The 23,815-nt window shown below is 39.9% G+C and overlaps 1 protein-coding gene across 7 annotated transcripts in view; it reads right to left on the bottom strand.

Annotated features, from left to right (window-relative positions):
* SASH1 (SAM and SH3 domain containing 1) overlaps positions 1-23,815 on the bottom strand; it is a 533,200-nt gene that overhangs the window by 96,960 nt on the left and 412,425 nt on the right. For all 7 annotated transcript variants that reach the window (XM_081186274.1, XM_081186276.1, XM_081186277.1 and 4 more), the window contains exon 2: positions 6,849-6,977. In XM_081186274.1, the coding sequence (XP_081042400.1) occupies positions 6,849-6,977 (129 nt within the window). The remainder of the gene's footprint in view (positions 1-6,848; positions 6,978-23,815) is intronic.

Genomic DNA, 23,815 nt, shown 5'->3' with positions numbered 1-23,815 from the left:
AGAGGTCAAGACACGAAAGCTTTAGCAACTAATCCACACCTAATGACCCTCCTAAGTGGTACTCAGAATATCACTCAAGTAATCACTCAAGATATCCCTCAAGTAATTAATGAACAAAAGAAGAAAAGGCACATTAACCTGGGAACTTCCTCTCTGCCCAGAACGTTGGAGGCTATACACCACACCCCCTCAACAGTATTTATAGGAACTCAAACACTGAGACCCTGCTCTGTTCTAGTAACAAGAAGCCGAAAGCACCAGCCTGAAGATGACGAGTGAGACCTCGTCGAAACGTCGCCTAGACACCCCAACTCTTACACGGGAAGACACCCGAAGACACCAAAACCTGCATTCCTGTACCCGTGAAAATCTACGAAAGCAAATATATATATATATATATATATATATATATATATATATATATATAGCAAATGATCACAGAATTCTTTGTTTACAAGCTATTTTGCAGTAATTAAGACCTTGAATAATACTGAAAAATGACAAACCATGAAGAGATCAAAGCACTGTAAATGGTATGGCACCATAACTTAAACCACAAAGGGTATGTGGAGCAGATAAAATCTCTTTGAGTTCAATTTTAAACCAACTGTCCTCTGCAGATTGGTGTGTGTATGCATGCTGGAGAACAACACATTTTTGCTTTTAAAAACCATAACTGAAAACCCATCCAGATGTTCAGAAATATTTCATAGTGGGTTGTAAATCCATTGTGGAACCTGCACTTAATTACTATCCATATGCTTTCTTCATGGCCCCAATAGTGTAACTGTACTAGAACTACATATGATCCTCATGGACTTCTTTCAAGCTGCATTCTTCAAATGGATTAGCATATCATCAAATGCCTAAAACACACAATAGTAAGCAAGGTGTTGGGCTGACATTTTAAATGCATAAAACACATTTGTAAGATACTGCTGGTGCCAATACAGTGACTTAACCAGCCTTCACCAACCTGGTGTCCTCCATAACTTTTGGACTAAAACTAGGACTGTCTTGGGCTGGTGAGAGTTGTACTTCAAAACATCTGTAGGGCACCAAGTTGGTAAAAGTTGGATTAAAATACTAACAGAATAATGCAAAACATGTCTATTCAGAAGCAAGCCTATAAGTAAGTATGGCTGACACTCAGGCAAACATGTATAGGATTACAGCCTTAGTTAACAAATGCACAAACCTATCTTAGAGGGAGTCATTACCTTGTTTCAATACAAAGTTTCTTGAAAGACAGTGGCATGTGAGGTTTCTACTCTATTTGTGAGCAAATATATTTGGCAGCAGCCTCAGAATATCATGACAGAAGCATACTAAACTATGGTTTTTTGCTTTTGTATTTCAGCATATATTCTACATATCACATTTTGAAATACTTTTTTTCTTTGTGGGGGTTTTTCTGTATATGGATGATACATTCTGAAGAAGACTAGCATCTACTAATGAACCATGTGTGCTGGTATACCTCCTACCAAACAAGCATATAATATTTACAACAGCAGCCTAATATCACAATGTCTTATGTCCTGGTATATCATCTATTATGACTATTTGCTAACAGTCTTGAGTCATAGGATTGGGGCCATAATTATGATAACCACAATTATACCCAGATCTCATTTCCTACAAAGCATATAATTTGTGCTGAACTGTCACTGCCATTAACATAAACTGTACGGTAACGTCTATGCTGTAGAGATTCTGCCTTGTGTTATCTGTAACCACAATAAAACATTGTGGAATCAGATGCTAGTTGGCCACTGGCAGTGATGGATGAGACAGCACAGCACAACTTGCTCTTTCACAGCTATATTTCCTCCTCAATGCTCTGATGATAGCAGTACAAACTTTTTTGTCAGTGAAGTGCATGGATGCAGTTCCAAATTTAGAAGGGAAACAGATAGGATCACTAACAAGGTGCCATCTTCACAATGTCAATTTGCTGGCCAAAACATTATTTTAAGCAGATGTCCGGCTAAATTCCATCAATGACATCCCATTTACAGGCTCAACAGCTCACTATATATTTGTGATTGCAAAACTACCACATGAACACACCAAACTTTTGAACATGTAGAGGACTCCTGGGTGTTCATTAATTCTAAATTGTTCCACAGACCAGCGTAGTATTCAAGCAAGATTCCAGCTTTTAAAATCAATGACTTTTGTTATAAATTATCAATATCTACAATTTCACTGAAGTAAAATTAGAAGTGCAATTATAACCATTGGTCATGCTGTCTGAGACTGATGGGAGTTGTACTCCAGTAACATCTTGAGTACCACAGGATTTCCATCCCTGCAGTATGGCGACAGAGCTACTTGCTGTCTGTTACGCAAGTTTCAAAGGCAAAAGAGCCCTGCCAGGAAAAGTTCAGTGATGTATTTTGAGGAAGATGTCAACTTGCCCCTGAGCAGGGAAGCTGGCCCTTATTATTGTTGGAAGAGATGTAGGAATGAAGAAGTTTTCTCCACTGAGGTTAGACAAACCATAAAACCAGGTAAATCACCTGCAGTTCAGACTTGCATTTACTCGTATCTTTTTAACACACCTTATAGTTCCACACCTTTGATGTGAACTAATCTAACACACATGACTTTTTCCAAACAACCTTTGTCAGCTGTGTAATGATGAGCGCCAAATTAGGCCCATCTGTTTAAATGGAAGGGAGTTCTCCTCCTATAAACTATGCTTCATTAACTGGCAAAGAAACTGCCAGAAGCTGCCTTCCAAAATTCCTGAGTGGCTGGCAAAAGATTTCATTACTCTCAGTTGTTATCTGGATTAGTCAATGCCCTGCAGTTTGGAGGATAAAATGGTACTGTGGAACTGCTCCACTATTCCATTCAATCTACCCTGTCATGAAAGAGGTTCTGAACTCTGCACATTATGAGTTCTTAAATGCTGTATGGGGTATATTTCAGTGTTAACCTATAATTTAACACTGGAGCTTAAAACACTTTCCTTGGGCAATTGTTGGACAGCCTTGATGTGAAAATTAAGGATGTTAACAAACCTAAAATTAACAAAAGATCTCAATGTTTTGAATAAAGTATAAAATAGCTTTATAAAGCAGTTTAGCCACAGTAACAATTGGAAATACTTTGGATATTCTATGCAGAAGACAGAAATCATGGATTAAAGAAAACTGAGCATATGAGATGTATTCAACATTAGTCCTACTTAGAGTAGACCAATTTAAATTAATGGGCATGAACAACTCATGTTTATTAATTGCAATGGGTCTTCTTGAAGTAGGGATTTAGTTGGAGGCAACCCTGTGAAGACTCATAGCCATGGCAATGAATATAGAGAGCCGTATCTCTAGCAGGCTACTATAAACTTGGGATTTGTTCTACCAATATCAAGTTAACAAAATATATGATCTACTATTATCATTCCTTATTAATTCAATTTATATCTTGCCTTTCTTCCATGAAGTTTAAGGTAGCTTACATAGGTCCCCAGGCAGAAAAGCATCCAGACATTGTCCAAAATTCAAACATACTTGGCTTCAGCAAAGTTGTTGAATCGTGTGTGTTCAGACCAGGTCTTATCACTTGCCTACTTCCTTGTCTAGCAAGGATCAAACCATTCATTCCTTGTTTTGTCAATGTCTCGGTAATAGAAGAAATGAAATCAAATACTTGAAAAGCCCCTGGTCAGATTTGTGCAGCCTGGAACACGTGTGCCAAGAGCCACATGCAAGTGGCAAAAAAGAGGAAACATGCATTTTTTAAAAAATTCCCTGGGTTTTCCATAATTACCACAGGGACTGAGCAGAAATCCAAGATTGCGGGGAAACTCATAAAGGAAGAGACAACAGCCAAAGGAAAATAAAAGCATGTTAAGTTTTTTTATGTCAGTTCCAGTCTTGATAGTGCCCTTTGTGAAGCGAGAATATGTCCACGTAAGGCCTCTGTAACCACATAAAAGTTTCTGAGGGCACGCTCTCGCCTTGTGCAGGAAGGAGCATCTGCCAAGTCAAAAGCAATTTTTCATTTTACATGCTTTGGGCCGGGACAGCATGGTTCCCTGTGTGAACTTGCAAATGGAGCACTGTTAGTCCTTGCCAAAAACAGAGCACCAGAAATTCAAATGAAACTTCCCAAGTGACAGCATGCCCCAGACAACTCTAGAACAATACAAACAATTGTAGATAGGCAAGCTTCCTCCTACTTGTCTTGTGTTGTACTGGCTTGGAAATGAGCAGGGTTATTTCTGGGGGCACAGGGAAATGGCTTATTTTCTGAACCAATCAGACTTTCAAAAGAAGCAGCGGCAGCAGCCACCAAGCCCTTTCTCCTCAAAAGATCCTCTCCTTAAAGATTAACTGGGCACAAGGAGAAGGGGACGACAGAGGACGAGATGGTTGGACAGTGTTCTTGAAGCTACCAGCATGAGTTTGACCAAACTGTGGGAGGCAGTGGAAGACAGGAGTGCCTGGCGTGCTCTGGTCCATGGGGTCACGAAGAGTCGGATACGCCTAAACGACTAAACAACAACAACGGCCACTGGTGGAGTGAGCAGCAGCAGCAGCAGCAGCAGCAGCAGCAGCAGCAGCAGCAGCAGCAGCAGCAGCAGCAGCAGCAGCAGCACTACATTAGGAGAAGGAGATGGGGAGGAATGGCTCCTCTTTCTGATTCCCTGGTATTTTGCATATCAGGATGAAAGCCCTGGTGGCCCGTGGAAGATGCAGCTCACCCCACATCTCACAAGGACCACTGAGCCTTTCATCCTAATAGGCCACCAAAAAGAGAGAAGAGATCTCCCCCAAGACCACCACTGTAAAGCAAGGCTGATCATCATAGCTTGGTCAGTGAAACTGAGCCCTAGCTCAGTACCACATTTACAGAATACCAGGACTAAATCAATGGAAAAGTGGTATTATGCAGCATGGAAAGGTGTTTGTTTTAGAAAGGGGTCCTTCCTAGACTTTTCAACCCTATGATGCTTAGCTGGTCAGAACTGTGCAGCCTAGAACACATGTGTCGAGAGTCACATGTGCCCTGCTGAGCCACAGTCTCCCTCCATCATGTATAAGACATGACTGACTTAGTCGTACATTTTCCCAAAGAGTTGGCACAATCCTCACTATTGTGTGAGAGGCAACAAAGAATTTAGTTTGTCTAAGAGGAGAAAATAGCTAAGGTCAGCCCGGCTTGCACGCATCTTGCATTTTTTATTGTGTCAATCTCTGAAAGTAAATTTGTGTAACCAGATAATGACAAATAATGTAGTGACTCAAAGAACAATAAAAGACTGTCATATGCCTCATGACTCACAACAATGGTGTACTCTCTTGCACAGCCGCAAAAAATAATTAAGATATTCAATTTAGAAGAGTTAAGTCATGCTATGTGCTTTAACCCCATGTGGCTTTTGAAATCACAAACACACATCAACCAGCACTGTGACTTTGATAAGCATGGCTTCAACACTAATCTTCCTGCCCAACAACCACAACAACTAGGTAACACAGGAAGCTGCCATATATAGAGTCACAGACTGGTTCTTCTAGTTCAGTATAAGCTGACTGGAAGCAGCTCTTAAGAGTTTGAGACAAGGATCTCTCAAAGTCCTACTTTCAGATGCTTGGAATTGAAGCTGGGACCTTCTGTGTCCCAAGCATATTCTCTACCACTGAGGTATGGCTCTTTCTTTAGCAATTCAGGCATGTCCAACTCCCAAGACACTGTGATCTACTCCCAGTATTAAAAAAGTGGCAGTGATCTACCCATTGTCATTGAAGGGACGAGGAGTGTGACGTGCGTGGGATGGGTGGATTGCCCAGAGTTGTTGAGCTTTTTGAGGGGAGGATTGCACAGTTTTTTAGCTTCCCCCCATAACTTTTTGTACACAATAAGGATCCTGCGATCTACCAGGGTCAGCCGGGGATCTACTGGTAGATCAAGATCTACTGGTTGAACATCCTTGTGAGTTTAGCTAACACCATCGTCAGATTTGAACTGACCAGCTTCTTAACCTAATATGCTTTAGAGCAGTGTAGCTAAAATTTCTTGCCCCAAGGGCCCATTCACCCTCAGCCAAACCACTGGAAGCCTCATGCTGGCAGTGGGTGTGACCTCACTACAGATGCACATGGACATAACACACATCATCCCCTTCCTCAGTAGATCCATGTAGATCAGCTGAGGAAAGGGGTGTTATTCCCTCCATCCCCGGGCAATAAAATGTGATGACTGGTGAGTTGCCCTCAGGGAAGTGAGCTAGCTGGGTAAATTTAATCCTTTCCACCCAGTTCAGTGTGCACCAAGGTCATCATCAAGCGATGAACCTCAGCTGATATCATCAAGCGATGAACCTCAGCTGATGGGGATGCAAATCACCCACTCCACTCATTAGATGATTGGTGCTTCCTTGATCATCAGATCAATATGCATCCCCATCAGGGTGCTGGACTAGACATAAAGGTTCAGAATTCTTCATCCACCCCAATCTAGTTTCTTTTTTTTCTTTTTGTTGACTCCATCAAAATCAGTGAGCTCTTGAAAGGAGTAGGGGCTAAGAAAAAATTGCTTAGGAGATCAGTGTAAAACATCTAGGGGACACCAGGTGGACACCAGGTTGGGGGAAGACTGGGTTAAAGTATAATTTAAAATACGTCCCCCTCCCCAGCCCTTCCAGAATACTATTAAATGGATGGATTTCTACTTAACAAAGATTATATCTGAGTATTCAACACAATGCAAAACTGATCTTGAATACCGCTTTCCTAGACACGAGGCTAAACATTCCTGAGCTCTTAAAATGAGCATTAGCTTGCACTATTAATGCAAGTATCAGTGGGCACTATTACTTATCCACTTACCACATCAAGGTCTTGGGAAACCCTACGTTTGCGAAGCTCTTCCATCCTCTCACATACATCAGTAAAGCAGGTATTATAATAATCTGCATATTGCTCAGCCAGGTCATCAATGTTGCCCAATGATCCATCCTATAGAAAAAATAAGAAAGGAATGGTTATTATTAAACCATTTTCAGTGGACATGAATAAACTATTTTAAATGCAATGTGAAGAGTTTGTCATCTTGATGTAAAAAGCTCTTGAAGAATTATAGTGCCTACTAATTTTAAAGAACTGTTTTTGTGGACAAGAACATTTCCCCAATATTCAAGCGTCTTCCCAGGCAAACATGTTTGCATTTGAGCTAGTGAATGATGTCAAACCTTAAAAGCCATCCAGAAACTTCATAAGCAGTGTTTAAAAGCAAGAACAGATAATAAAATCTTTATGTTTATATTAGCATACAGGTTATACCTATAAACAGCGCAAAGGTAGTCTGTCAATATACCAGAAGATTAGCAAACGTATTAGAACCTGGAAGTTAATTGACTGAGCCAGTGCTTATTTTCCTTCAGAACTTATTTTTACCTGTACTATAAAGATAAATGAAACTCGAAATACCAATTTCAAATTAATCCACAAAAGATTTACTGCTGTACTGCTCTGTCAATATTGAATCCATAGGATATGTGTTGAGGATATACTCTAAAGCATTTGAGAAAGCCACTTTTATTTGCACAATGCCATCACTTTATCAACAAGAATCTCCTGTCAAACCAGTGTTCAAATCATGTTGTTGGAAAGCACTGAAATAAAATGAGACAGAACGTAAGCATGCCAGTGAATTACTAAAGCAACACTAAGTATGACTGTTTAACTGGGTAGGAGGGTTTTCTTTTTTAATGGCTATAGATATTCAGGGCATACTTAAGACTAGACTTGAACCTGCTATCAGAAAAGTTACTTGCCATGTTCTACAGTTACATTGGACGCGGGTGGCGCTGTGGGTAAAACCTCAGTGCCTAGGACTTTGCCGATTGCATGGTCGGCGGTTCGAATCCCCACGGTGGGGTGTGCTCCTGTCGTTCGGTCCCAGCACCTGCCAACCTAGCAGTTCGAAAGCACCCCCGGGTGCAAGTAGATAAAAAGGGACCGCTTACCAGCGGGAAGGTAAACGGCGTTCCGTGTGCTGCGCTGGCTCGCCAGATGCAGCTTGTCACGCTGGCCACGTGACCCGGAAGTGTCTGCGGACAGCGCTGGCTCCCGGCCTATAATGTGAGATAAGTGCACAACCCTAGAGTCTGGCAAGACTGGCCCGTACGGGCAGAGGTACCTTTACCTTTTTACAGTTACATTAAGCAATTCCAAATGTAGGCTTAAAATAGTTGAATGTTATGGTCCAGGACTCTGGAAACTTCCGGTGTGCTAACGGAGTGCCTGGGGCATCAAGGATCCTGATAACTGGAGATATATTGTTTCTGGACTACCTAGCAGCAAGACTGCTCTACTCCTGTCCCTCAAGTGTTTCCTTGCTAACACTTGGATACCACTGACCTCTTTTCCTTAGTTTTGGGCATCTATTTTTGCCACTATGTCACTCCCAGTTGCAACAAGGGACACACCAGTTTTGCCTGAGTGCTCGCTAGTTTTGCCTGACTACTTGCTGTAGAAGAAATTCAATGCCCCATTAACTGAAGTCTAAGCTGTGGAGAGGTGAGCCTAAAACATACACTTTCCTGCAGATAATTTCATTCATGTTGTTTTACCACTTTGGTGTTTGCCATCCTGGGCTCCTTCCGGAGGAACGGAGAGGTAGAAATTTAATTAAGAAATAAATACAGAAATAAAGAAAATTATCGCACTCAAGGGCAAACCACATGATTATCATAAAATGTTGCTTGTACCTTAGTCTATTGGAAATCACTATGCACTATCCCCAGATCCTGACACTGGACTATCCTTCTGTGCATTTTGCTGCTGCCTGCTTGCTGGTCTGCCAAGTTCTGCTGTTGACCTATTGTTGTGACTTTAAGTGCTACAATCTTGCCCCTCTCAAAGCTTCAATCAGGGGACTCAACCTATTTCAAAATTCCTCCAGAAATGGCAGCACTACAGAAGAAGTAGCAAGAGATAGATAAGATAGAAGCAACACAGTGCTATTTAATTGGCTCCTATGAGCTGCTACCCACCTCATAGTATCATAAATAGCATGTGGTCCACAGCTCTTGTAATGTAAACAAAATCATTCACAACTTTGTTCTACATAGCTTGAATTGCATGAGTTTATTATAAGATCAAGAAAGCCAGTTCCCTATCCACAGCTAATCATTATCATTCTTTACAGGCCAATCTGTTTTATTTTAACCTTCCAAAGTTTCCATTTCTAGATGTTATTTTACCATGTTGCTTTTAAATTATGAAAAGGCAAGCTGTACATAAATTTAGCTGCAACCCCCATTCAAGTTACTTAGACATATTCAAAGAATAATAAGTAGAAGTACACTTGAATAAACAGCTATAGGTTGCAGAATTAACTCTGAAAAATAAAGGCAGCTCCTCCATCACTCTCAAACACAATCCACAACTCACCACTATTTCCTAGGAAATTTCAATTTTTATAACTATAACAGACCACCTTTGGAGAATTACATTCTTGACTAGATCAAGGAGTTCGAAACCAGCCATAAAGAACTGTATTTGTGAATCCTTGCATGAGCCAAGAGCTGCCAGACCCACAACGTGAAAGTAACTGGAACCTCTGATTTATCCAGTACTTCAGCCAAAGATCAATCACTTGCATGCAAAGCACCTGGCAAGCTGATTAGAAAAACTTCTGAGCCTGTAGGTCTGGCAGATTAAATTCCAAACAAGGATTTTTTTTTTAACCTGTTTACCCAACAGTAACCTTATCACTTGTTCACTTGGAACTGCCACAGTTCAAACAATATAACAATGCCAACATGAACAACAAGAAGCTTAACTTACTTTTATTTTCAGTCTGCTCTATTGTTTATGAGTCATAGCTAATGCTGCTTGTAGATACACCAGATTTTATTTATAATTTAAATGGGATGACCCAGCCATGTTTATCACATACGTTTAATCAATACCTTTATTTTGAAAATCTGTAATTAAGTTAAAGGCCTATTTTAAAAACCTAGCAACAAAGCCTATGGAAATGCATTTAAAAGCCATAAAAATATATTAAAAAATTTAAAAAATCAGTAAATAGCCACCAATGATTATTGAAAAGGCCCTATATATCAGACAACAATGTCAGAAATCATAAGCAATACCTACTGATCTGTTGGAAGAACAATGTACAATTAACTGTAAATTTATGTATAAACTGACATTGAAAACAACCAATGCAGGCTTAAAGAATGTGACTAATACATTTTAAAATCTTTTTAAAAAGCTATCTAGAAAATTACCTCCAGTATACATATAAACACAAATAACAGCACCAACAATATCTAGCTTCCAGGCCTGGGAGATATGTACACTTGTTAACATGAGCTTTTTTGCCAATATCAGCTCTGCTGCATTAGAAATTCATTCTATAGTTCAACCTTTGCCAACCTGGTGCCCTCCAGGTGTATTGGATTACAACGACTATAGTAGCTGAGGCTAATGGGGAGCTGTAGTCCAAAATGTCTGGAGGGCATCAGGTTGGCAAAAGCTAAACGAGAGCTGCTTCACTGGCAGAAGCTTATTCCAGAAGACATATTGCATAATTGATCCAACTCTTGAATCAAATAAGTTAAAACTTTAATAAAAACTAATAAATGTGCTGTCTTCTACTACATACTGTTTCACAGCATGTTCACAGAATACAAGGTTCAGTATAGAGGAAACAGCCAGGTGAAAGAAAAAATCCTATTTTAAGAGAGAAGAAGCAAACACCTAGTAAAAGTAAAGAACTTATAGCACTTCAGAACAGCAGGTGTTCAACATTTCCTTTTGAGATTGTCATTTGCACTGGAATATTCCTTTCTTATAAATGCTTCAGATTTTTTTGCAACATAATACCATACAGCATAAATGATGGATTGCTATTGAATTCCTAGAGAATTAGTCTGGGACCATGTGAATACCAGAAGCAACCATCATGATTGATGTTAATGAAGTGAATAACAAAGACAAGTTATAATGATCTGGTACTTACTGAGCTAGATTTATTGGTCACCACACACCAACCTGATGAATGTACTGGCAACATCATTTGTACTTGATGTTAAAGATAATAGGAAGTAGCGTTTTGTCAGGCATCTAGCATTAAGTAAATGAAATAAGCTTTGCCAAGAAAGATTTTTGCCGGCTCAGATTTTTTGTTTTTTAAGCCTAACCTAACTTAAGAACATTTGTGGAAGAGCCCTGTGCTATGGACAATCATCAATAATCAGCAAGCCTTAGAATCTACTAGAGTTTACATGAACATATTGACAAATAGGCAAAGGTGGGATTCTGATGTATAGTGGGGGCACCTCAGTGCTTTAATCTGATCTCTAGATGCGGAGAAAGAATTAGCATGATAAGGGCAACCTCCTCTTGTCAGGATAGATGTTGAGGAGGGCTGCTATACATCATAAGACTGCTTCTAAGAGAGGGATTATTATATTTTTAGCAAATCTAAAGCTAGAGTGCATCAAGTACCAGTTCTGAGATATTCTTACATGCCATTTGAACTTGTGCATTATTGCTGCTTTGTTGGGCCAATGTGAGGAAGAGGGAAATGTTAGCCTTCAATGCATACAGATTAGCCAGTGGGCCGTCAGCAAAATATCTCCTATATCAACCTGCCTGTGTATTAAGATTGTCAGGAGGCCATTCTCAGTGTGCCCATCTTTAGGAGAATTGCATTACATAGGTATAAAATAATAAGAGTGTTCTCTGTGGTGGTGCCCCAACTGCGGAATGCCCTCTTGAGGGAGGTATGCTTTTAGGCACCAGGTAAAAACCTTTGTTTGTCCAGTCATTTTAGATCATGGTATTTTTACCTAATTGAAAGGTTTTATTCCTCTTAATTGTACTGCATTTCTTGTTATGTTTTATATTGTATTTGGATATTTCATATTCCTTTCTATACCACTCTGGATCCATTTTTGGATGAAGAGTGTTTCATCTGTTTTTGCTTCTGCTAAAGCAGGCTTTCTCAAACTCGGCCCTCCAGATGTTTATGGCCTACAACTCCCATGATCCCTAGCTAGCAGGACTGGTCAGGGTTGATGGGAATTGTAGTCTCAAAACATCTGGCGGGCCAAGTTTGAGGAAGCCTGTGCTAAAGAGTCGATGCTAGCATTTGTCCCAAGATACAGATAATAAAATGAAATAGTGGACTTGACTGGAAAGACATGCTTTTCTCATAATAGAGGAACTAGAAAATAGAGAAGTGTGTTCCTCCTGTAAAAAGCTTTGCATGCTAAGCCCTGACTATACACTGATAAATAAATAAATAGATAGATAGATAGATAGATAGATAGATAGATAGATAGATAGAAAGACACCATTTGTGCTAACTCAAGACACAAGAGTCACTGTGTGGAAAGCCATTGCAAACATTAGCAGTTTTTCTAGCCAGTCATGAAAAATTATGTGGAATATGATCTTACATTGCACTAACATATGTTTGGTTTGGATAGCATAAGTAATGCAAACAGGAATGGTAAGATCTAAGACTTGGTAAATAAGATACAGATTTCTTTCTAATTGCTACACTGAAAACACCTGGATATAATTTATATACGGTACTGTAGTAAAGTTTCATCTCTCCAACAATAATCTGCACAGACCTTTCCAAAGTCAGAAACTTTTTCTAGCAGAGCTGAACTTGGACACTTGGAGAGACCATGTTTAACATACCCAACACAGAAGCAATTGTAGAATAAATTTAAACTACACAAATATCTACACTTGTCTCGGTTAGCATTCATACCTTCTAACTTGTCCTCATCGTTCTCCATTAGAGATGGCAAGCTCACACCCACTGGCAAACTCACTGGCTTGGCCAAACAATAACTTGTCTTATTTTCCAAGACAATCAGGAAACAGGATATTAATAATAACATAAATTTTGCCAATAATAGCATTATCCTTTCCATTTTCCTTTGATTTGTTTATGTCTATGTATACATAATGAAAAAGAAGTATATAAGTTGCTGTATATTGCTTTCTTTAAAATACATGCAGCACCCTTAGCCCATCAGCTTCTTGATTCCTCCAAATGCCCTGCACCCATTAAATATTTCCTGGCCAGTGGCAGCAAGAAGAGTGATGGCTATGCATAATGCCAGGTCACTAGAAAGAAAGGGGAGAGAGGAACAGACCTTCCTCTTTCCCTATCACCATGTGCCACCCAACACTGCTAACCGGTAACTATTTTGAGGAAAGCAGGTAGGGTATTCTGGGGATCACAAAAGGATGCTGGAATTCCTTATCTCTGGCTCCAATTATACTTCAAGCAAAAATTTTAATATTGAGGCTTGTAAAGCTCACCTCTTCCTTAAGGCAAGTCTTATGTGCCTCTGAAGCTCATATCAAAGTCTGAGCTCAGCAAGCTCCACCGCCATTTCTACTCTCCCTTGATTATGCCTTCTTTATGTTCTCTTACTGGAACAGTTAGTGTTTGCCACATGCCAATGTGCTGCCTAAACAAGCTACATTTTATGTTCTCACTTAATTGTCAGCAGTGCTTATGTGAAAGTTTGCAGTACAGTGGTACCTCAGGTTACATACGCTTCAGGTTACATATGCTTCAGGTTACAGACTCCGCTAACCCAGAAATAATGCTTCAGGTTAAGAACTTTGCTTCAGGATGAGAACAGAAATTGTGCTCCGGTGGTGCAGCGGCAGCAGGAGGCCCCGCTAGCTAAAGTGGTGCTTCAGGTTAAGAACAGTTTCAGGTTAAGAACGGACCTCCGGAACGAATTAAGTACTTAACCTGAGGTACCACTGTAGTTGCATTTGGCTTGTTGATCTTGAAAGGCTATACAGTGGTACCTCAAGTTACAAATGCCTCTGGTTGCAAACGCTTCAGGTTACAAACTCTGATAACCTGGAAGTGTTACCTCGAGTTGAGAACTTTGCCCCAGTATGAGAATGGAAATCGTGTGCCGGTGGCACAGCAGCAGCAAGAGGCCCCATTAGCAAAAGCACGCTTCTAGTTAAGAACAGTTTCAGGTTAATAACAGACCTCCAGAATGAATTAAGTTCATAACTAGAGGTACCACTGTAACTTAAACTGCCTGGCGATTAAACTGCACAGTATGAAAATACACACGTTACTCATTTTGCTCCTTTTTTACACTGAACACTCCCAGCCTCCATCTCCATTTCTATGACTCCATACATAATACTAAAAGGTTTAAATTTTACAGAATATCCTTGAATCGGAATATTGATAGTCAGCTTAATCTGAAGTTTAGAAAACAGCCCTACATAAATGTTGAGCTACAGTTGTTTTAGTTCTTTCATATTATACTATGAACACTTAAATTTCTCATCTGCATAAATAATTACAGAAACACAAATACAACAAATCACAATTCCAGTACCATATGAAGCATTTAGAAAAACCATGCTTTAACATGATCAGCTACAAAAAGCAACAGAGTTGTTTAATTTTAGTGGTTGCACATGTTCATTTCAAGAGATATTCAGCCTCGGTAACTGTGTGTCTTCTGTACCAATGAGCTACGTACAGCAGCAAAATAAAAGGATATGAAAGCCCCAGAGCAACTTTTCTACCAAGAGGCAAACCTAGAATCACTATACCAAAATTATAAGAAAAAAGAAAATAGGAAGTGTGGTTTCTGAAGTAAGAGATAGTGCAAAATTCTAGAAGATTCTTTTTTTAAAAAAAGAAAAACATCTGGAAAACTTAGGCATAGCCTGAATGCCTGTTTGCTTCTATCAGCTGTTCCATCTGCTCACCAATTCCTGTGCTTCACAAGTTTAGGAGCAGCTGGGTTAGAACATATCATATCAATACGTTCAGACATTTAAAAAAAAACACCCCCACTTCAGAAAAACACATACCAATATCCCGTTTTTCATAAACAGTGATGGGGCCCTCAAGAAGTTGCTGGGCTACAATTCCCATCATCCCTGACCATTGGCTATGGTGACTGGGGCTGATCAGAATTCACTGGCAAGTTACTTGTGGCAAGCTGAGCCCCCACAGCAGCTATTTTTTTTGGGGGGGGTCCCCCATAACATTGTACTAATGGGAGTCTTCAAAGGCAGCCCCTTATACAATGCACTGCAGTAGCCCAGCGTGGAGGTAGCCTGGGCATATTTCCCATGCCTGGTAAAATCAGACCAGAAGGAGTCAGAACTGGCACACAGGTCTCAGCTCAGATCAACATGTTTTTGCTTGGTTTGTCTCAGGACTGAATCATGTGACTATTGCTGCCAGTGGGCCAGTTTTCTTAAGAAGCCAGAATTACAGCCAGATTTGTATTTAATACTTATTCTATGCATACATCTTTAGTGAGCCTTCAGTTTTAGTATGATCAAAAAAAAAACTGTAAAATAAAAAAATCAATTACAATTACAGATAGTGCAGGCTGGCAAGGTGTCTTGCTTTATAACTCTGAAGCACTTTAAGATTTTATCAGTTTCAGGGTTTGGTTGTTTAATAATCCGGCCTTCAACTACACAAAAAAATTGTCTTTATTGCAATACTGATTGTTGCTTTGAGCTGTACTATGCTTATTCTGGCTTCCATCTTCCCTCCCCTATCTGCACACATTCCCACACATTTGCTCGGGGTATCTGTGTGTCCCCCCCTCCAATCTTCTGGAGCAGGTTTTGACGGTCTGCCGGGGCGGGGGGAGGGGGCTGTAAGGAAGAACAAAGTAAGGGAAAGTTTCATTGTGCAAATTGAACTTTCTTGCACAAGCAAAACAGCAGCACTGGACACCTCCCACTATTTTTGTTGTATCTATAAGCATGACAGGTTATAGTTAGCAGGTCAATGAAGTACTCCACCCCAAGTCAAAACTGTCAGAAAGCGTGTCCCAAGAAATGTCAGGATAGATGCAGTCAGGGAATTTAAGATGTGCTTGCATTAAAAACATATGCTAAATGTGATTAGATCAGCCCCTTCCTCCCACACCTGCTGATTTGCCTCCCTTCTCTGGGGTGCCCAGCTAACTGGAGGTGTAAACAGCTGTGCAACAGGGAAAGGTATACAATGGGATCAATGAATCCATCATGGGCCCCCCACTCCCCACCTGATTGGAAATGTAAACTGCTGAGGAGCACATGGATCCATTCCTTAGACAAATCCCTATTATAGTTTCATACATTCTACAGTGTAACAGAGGCATTATACAGAATCTCTCATAATCAACCTGCCTATAAAACTAAAACAGTTATCTCCAATCATGAACAAAAAAAAAAAACAAAAAAAACTTTTAAGAACATTCGTATGAAAACGTCAAGTGTTTTAATTATATTATGGTTCAGTGGAAGGTTCAGCAATCTTGATATCACTCCAAACTACTACAGGGGTTTCTTTATTTGAGGGGAGGGAAGTGTAGTGATGTTCATTAAGATAAATGAACTGATGACATTTCTGCCAATTCTGGGCATTCTTAGAATTCCCATCTACAGGTTGTATCTAATGGTTTTCTCCATCAAAGGAGGCAATTTAATTTTTCTCCCCCTTTGGTGCACCACTACACAAATTTGTTGTCCTGGTTATCAAGACCTATGCTAAGCATACTGAGAACACAGGTTAAATGCCTGACCCCACTTACATGGGTGCAAGCTCTGCTGAACTGATTAAGACTGGTTTCTGGAATTGTGCCGCTTCAAAAAAATGTGTACTGTATGTACTGGGAAATATTATGATTAGTGTGCAACTACAGAAAACAGACATATGTAAATAATTCCCTCAAACTGTACTGTACACTCCTAACTGGCTTTAAGGCTACAGTAGTTTGTGTCCACTGGTGTTATGGACTTTGCAGATGAAGCCAGCTACAGTGGTGCCTCGCAAGACGAAATTAATCCGTTCCGCGAGTCTCTTCGTCTAGCGGTTTTTTCGTCTTGCGAAGCAACCCTATTAGCGGATTAGCGCTATTAGCGGTTTAGCGGATTAGCGGCTAAAAGGCTATTAGCGGCTTAGCGGCTTAGAAAAAGGGGGGGAAGTGAAAAAAAATCGGAACACTCGCAAGACGTTTTTGTCTTGCAAAGCAAGCCCATAGGGGAAATAGTCTTGCGAAGCAGCTCAAAAACGGAAAACCCTTTCGTCTAGCGGGTTTTCCGTCTTGCGAGGCATTCGTCTTGCGGGGCACCACTGTATTCACAACGCAGGGTGCAAGATTACTTGCTACCCAGCCTCAAAGACCTCAGGTTCCAGTAAGAAATACATGCGAAGTAAACATGGACTGGTTTTTACAGTCATGTTTTTAATCAGAAAACAGATTTATCATATTTTTATCCCACTCTTTTCAATCTAACAACAATGTTGTAGGTAAGGCTCTGGCCCAAAGTCAGTCAAACTGATTATGGCAGAAATATGTTCCCTTAACTACCAACGTCATGAAATGCAGCTTCCGAAAACGCCTATTATCCAAATCACATAAAATTTCTTATTAGCAGAACAGAAAGGGTACACAAACAAGAATTGTGCATTACAGCTCTGCTAGCTGCAATCCACCCACTTCCAGAAAGAGTTCCTGTGGAAATCCTTAACTGCTACAAAATTGGGTGTTACTGCCTAAAGGATATAAACAATGACATTCTGTTTAGTTTTTCAGCTTACAAAGTCAAAGGGGCTATACAATTCTGGAAGTACAGAGACAAAAAGGCTGCATTTTAATAACGTATAAGGAGTTGTTAGAATAATTCACAAAAGTATAACTATGACTGGTAAATCACTTATTTTTTTTCTGTTGTTCTCTGAGTGCCTTAGGAGGTAGGAAGGCAGATATATTGAGGTTTATGGCCCAATAGCAACTAGGCCTCATTACATCACACAATAGTCTTGTTCAATCACTTTACCAATCAAATGTTTATTATAGTCAACCAACCAATAAACAATATATGTGAAAGGGTCTGGGGGCAGGAATTCACAGCACCACTGCTTTACTCTGTGTGTTTGTTTGTTTGTTTCCTCAAGTTCCAGCCCTGGTTTCAGAATCTGGTAAGTTATCATATTAGCAGCATTACTCTCAGGGAAGGGAGAGTTGTAGAGGAACTTCAGGATCCCAGGTAAGTGGGTTCTCTGGCTCTGAGAGAGGCAGAAGCTCAACCTGCTTTCTGATAGGTGGGGGTACTGAATTTGTACTCAGTGATGACAGCTGTCTCCAATCCTAGCTTCACAGGCTTCTCTGATTATCCACCCAGATGTCGTTTCTGTCTAGACCGAATTCAGCGGAAAAAATAGGATATAAATAATAATTAGGCTGCTGGTGTCCTCGGCCTGCCCCAAGTCAGCAAGTATGGGGTAGAACACCCATGGGATAGCCTTTGTCTCTCGGTCTCTTCTCCTCTTGACCTCGCATTTCTCTACTCCCTATTGACTCTACCCTCCATTCTCTCTCATACACCTCTTGCCCTTATTGCTCTCCCAGGGGGAGGCTTTCTGAAACCTCACACCTTCTCTGTAAAATTATTCCAGTATCACTTACTAGCCTTCCAGGGTCTTACCAGGGACCAGATAAAAGTTGTCCAGTTTTCACCGGTCCATCTTCCTCTGGACTTCCATGTCCTGTAAGTACTTCCTGCCCGTGAAGTTCTTTATTTCCCTTTCTCAGACAGCTGTGGTTTCAATGAAACCAGTCTGTCATGAAGATACACTTTCCTGGTACCAGCTGCCTCCCTCTCAGCGACAGTGTGGTGACCATAACACTGTTCGTTTCCCACCTGATTGCAGATCAATCAACAGCCTGGGGTTGCAATAGTTTGGGCTTACAGCTGAGCAGACAGCAGCACTGCACTTCCCCAACAAAAATTGCACATCAAGTGGGTAAGGTGTCTGTTCCTTGCATCAGCTGCCAGAAGGTCACATAAGCAGAGATAACAATATACAAAAATACCAGTGATACAAGGTCAAATCTCATGGATCTCAGCACAGTACTAGCATTTGGCTTTTTACTGTCCCAGCCAAGCAGAAAAAATCTTATGCACAAATACTATTCTATTTGGGAGGAATAATGCACCATTATCCAGGGGGGTTCAGCTCATTTAATTAAAACAAGTACAATCACCCTCCTGTGGGCTTTAAACTGTGAGTATCCATTTAAATATTATTTAGATGCATATCTTCTAAGTACTGGGGCCTGTGCTGAGTTTCATGTTTATATCAATTAGGGATATCAGCGGGCTAATAAAAGCTTTATGTCTTGCCAGTTTATAAGCCTTTCCACTCTTGGATCCGGAATTTTTATTCCTTTATGATCTTATATGCCCATATTGCTTCATCATGGCCAAAGTGCCTGTTGATGAAGCTAAACAGCCGGCTTTTTCTCAAGTAAATAGAATTTAATATCTCACTCTACCCACCAGCAGAAAACATGCTGCACTTTTTAAAAAATGTAAAAAAGTAATCAGCACAGCACTGCACATGGCCCTGGTTTGCCTGAGGCTTTAAATCTATAGCAGCAGTCAAGAACTAGATAGGCCATGAGATCAATATAACACTGGGTACTAGGGTGATGGACCACAGCGCCTCCCTCGATTGCTCTGCCTTGTACTGCAATCTTTCTTAACACAACCTTTCATCCATATCATGTAGCACTACCAGGTCCTGACTAATATTAGGCTTCAAAGGGGGAATGTATTGTAGATACTTTCCCATGGATTGAGTTATGAAAGTGCAAAAACATGACACGTCTACACCGGTTTGGGTAAGAGAATAAGCAAAGGCTGAGGAGGCATCCTGGGTCAATACAAAAACAGGGCCGAATAGAGGCTACTCACCAAGCACATACATAAGCATTTAAAGTATGCGTTAATCCACATCATGACAGCAGATGTTTTGGAAAGCACACATATTTGAATCTCAGTCCTGATATCTCTTAAGCTACTCATAGTCACAGATGTGCACTGAACCATAAATAGATTTCTCTGTTGTGAGTCGAGATTAGTGAAAATCTTTAAATCTTGATCATTTGAGAAGCTTACTATGTCACTTGAACATTTCTGACTGTGTGTGCACATGTGCGCACACATTTATACTATGTAATGGCGCCTTTTCACACTGCCTTCATAATTTGGCTCATTCCTATTATGCAAAAATGTATAGAAGATGACCTGGGCCACTTGGGAGGAGCCAATGCTGTCGCTGCTTTCCACAACTGTGCTGCTCTAGTTCCAGGAGGGGCAGTGCTGATAACAGTGATAAGCTGCAACATGTCATTTCCCCCCTTCCTATGCTTTAAAAAAAGGCTTTTCGAAGTACTTATTCCTAATTTTAACTGCTGTTTTTGATGTTTTAATTTATTTTTTGCATTCACATTTTTATCTGTAAACTGCCTTGAAAACTGACATCAAAGGGCAGTACAGAATTTACATAAATAAATGCAATTAGCATACTGGGGCTGACCTGCAAGCATTTTTACTGCATTCAAAGCAAACTACCCTTCCTCTTCCCGGAAGTTTTAAAAAATAGTAATAAATTCTGCAAGTTTGCAGCAGAAGCTGGTCATGGAAAGCACTGATTGATGGCCTCCAACAGGTCACCAAGAAGCCTTCACCACTCAATTTCCAGAGGAGTACTGCATAATTTAAAAAGCTTCTTTTTATTTCCAAGCTAAGAAACGAATGTAAATATGTATAAGCATTTTACATGACACTTTACAAATGTTCAGTGAAGGACAGGCAACCTGCCTTAAGCATTGGTGAAGAAAAAAGGGTAACAGCTGAAGCAGTGCTGGATGCATGTACATTTGTCAAACTGCAAAGCCGGGAAGAAAGCAGACTTACACCACAGCTGAGGGATCTGCTGTGGAGTTTTTTATTTTTAGAATTATGACTACATCAATTTTTATCCTTTAGTGTTTTAAACATTAGCCCTTTATATAATGAATTACCGGTAACCACAAAATCAAAGTTTAAAGAGGTATTGGAAGTTATCTAGTCCAATCTCCTGTAGTGCAAGATCTACAGTGCAGGAAGCAACAACAGCAGCCTTGACAGATAGTTATCTAGCTTCCACTTAAATACATCTAGCAAAGGAGTGCCCACCACCTATTGAAGCAGGCTGTCCCCTGCCCAAGTTTCTCCAAACACTTACCTGAAGCCTGCTTCGCTGCCATTTCCACCCACTGCTTTTCCAGAGCAACAGAGAATAAATCTGGTCTATCTTCTATATGACAGCCCTTCGGATATTTGAAGATTACTATCATGTCTCCCCTTACTCTTCTTTTATAAAGGCTCAGTAAAACCAACTCTTTCAATAGCTCCTCATAGGATAGGCCTTGGTTTCCACCCATACCCCTCACCATTTTGATCATATTCCTCAGGACATGTTTCAGTTTAACAATATCCATCTTTAAATGTCCAGCACTAGATGTGGTCTTGATAGCACAGAGCAGAATAATTGTTTTCCTTGATCTGGACACTATGCTTCTGTTACCTGTTTTATATGCGATATTATCACAAATTATCAGAAGTGTAAGGATCTCAAATACAGGTACATTTTGTGGTAATCAGACATGAAAGAAAAGCGAACCAAGTGAAATTGTCAGTAGCCAATACAGGTTATCAAGAACATTCAGAACCAGTATTTGAACTGCAATTCAAACAAACTCTTATAAATATGATTTTTTAGAATTTTACTACATCTTAAGTTTTTAACTTGGCACCCAGAACATCAAACAAGGATCCTATTTTCCTGTCACACCCAACTTGGAAAAAATATTTTTTATGTATTTATGGTGTTTCCTCTGTGAAATAGTACTATAAAGTCTGTCATGATTTCTATTAATTTATCCAACAATAATACAATTACAAGAAATACTTTCTTAAATAAAGTATCAGTTTCCAATAAGACTGAAAATAAGATCACATTTTGAACCTCTCCTTGAGTTGTTGAATCAATAATTCTAAACAGGGCAAAAGAAAAATGCTTCTCTTGCTCCAAGAAAATTAAGACACATACACACATTTGGACTAAGCATCAAACATTCTGGAAGCACAACTTGTGCTTTTGATTTTAGTAGAGGTATTTAACATTAAATAAAAACAATTTAAATATACTTTGTTCAAAATGAAATGTGCTTCATTCCATTTCTACCATTTTAAAAATTATTCCATTACTGGTAAGGCCTCAAAGGCTATTTTTTTTAAAAAACATATGTTCTTTCCCTATGAACAAGGGCACTTTTGTCATGGTGGTGTGTTAAAATCTTCATAAGGCCCAGCTGCTTCTAAGGCATGGAAACAATTTTTGGCTCCTCTGACATTAAATGGGAGATGTACTTATATTAGGAAACACCTACATGTGCATTAGCCATCCTACTCCTTACAAATAGTGAATGGTATTTTGCTTAAGGATGATATACTTTAAATCCAATTTACCCCACTCCCACCCTGTTATACTTTGCCATCATTTAACCAGAACTGCATCCCACCTTTGTTGCACCTTTGCCAGCTGTCCTCCCACTTGTTATATGAATTGTGACATACTATTTGGACAGCTTCTTAGCATCCTTTGTTTGGTTAGGGAGGATTGGTGGAGATCCATAACAAGAAGAGGAGGAGTTTGGATTTGATATCCCACTTTATCACTACCCTAAGGAGTCTCAAAGCGGCTCACATTCTCCTTTCCCTTCCTCCCCCACAACAAACACTCTGTGAGGTGAGTGGGGCTGAGAGACTTCAGAGAAGTGTGACTAGCCCAAGGTCACCCAGCAGCTGCATGTGGAGGAGCGGAGACGCGAACCCGGTTCCCCAGATTACAAGTCTACCGCTCTTAACCACTACACCACACTGGCTCTCAAGGCCTTTTCTGTGACAGCCTCCAACTTTATGAAAAGATTTTTTAAAAAATGCAAGCAAAGAACCAAGCAAGCAGGGAAACTAGCAAGTGTGAAAGTTTAGGGAGGGGGCATGAAAAAAATAATCAGAAACATTGGACAACTTTAGCTATAGTCCAGTCAGCACTCACCAGATAAGATCGTAACTGAAAGGAGTAATTAAATTTTAATAAATATTACCATTATTTTATTGCAGAATTTATTGTAATTTTATTACAATAAATGTTGCTTTCATAAATCTCTTCACTTTTAACCACCCCAAGTTTCTTCTGTTTTTATATGATAGTGATAATTATCTATTGTTTTTAAGTCTAGATACTAAAACCTTCCTTTGTTTACTAGTATGTTTAGATATTCAGCTTTCTTTCTTTTTCCCAGCTGCACCAATTGGCAAAAACTAATTGGGGACCATAGGGCACAGAAGCTTGTAGTCTATCACTAATGCTAGGAAGAGTTTATCATCGTTTGAATAAAACTATAGCATTTATACTTTTATATTTCATGAAATACCTAACAGTACAATACTATGAAACATTTCATGTACTTGTTGTAGTAAGTTTGGGTTTGTAAATAAGCATACAATCCTAAGCACACTTACTAGTGAACACTGTGGACCTTACTTCTGAGTAAGCATATCTAAGTGTGCAATGAGTACTGCAAATATGGCATATATTCCAATCTTTCTGGGGGTATTTTTTTTCCTGTGGAGAAATGTGAAATTTTTACCCTATGGCTTTCAGGTTTCCATGCATTTTGCACCTCTAAACAGGTTGACAAACCAAGATTGTTGGAGCCATTCAAAGTCAGAATCCAGTAGTTTCCCAGGCATATGCCCATATTTTACCTAGAAACATTTGCAGTCAGGCCAAGTCAGAGAGAATAAATCAGCTGCTAGAAAGAGGAGGAGAGAGGGGGGAAGCAATGTTGTAGGTTAGGAGAACAATGTTGCCCCTCCTCTTCCCCCACCCTACAGTTTTGAATGATTCAACCCAAGGG

The sequence above is a fragment of the Podarcis bocagei genome, assembly GCF_964188305.1.
Source record: "Podarcis bocagei genome assembly, chromosome: 3".
NCBI classification, from domain to species: domain Eukaryota; kingdom Metazoa; phylum Chordata; class Lepidosauria; order Squamata; family Lacertidae; genus Podarcis; species Podarcis bocagei.
The sequence above is the reverse complement of the archived record's forward strand: the minus strand, read 5'-3'. Positions and strand labels throughout refer to the sequence as shown.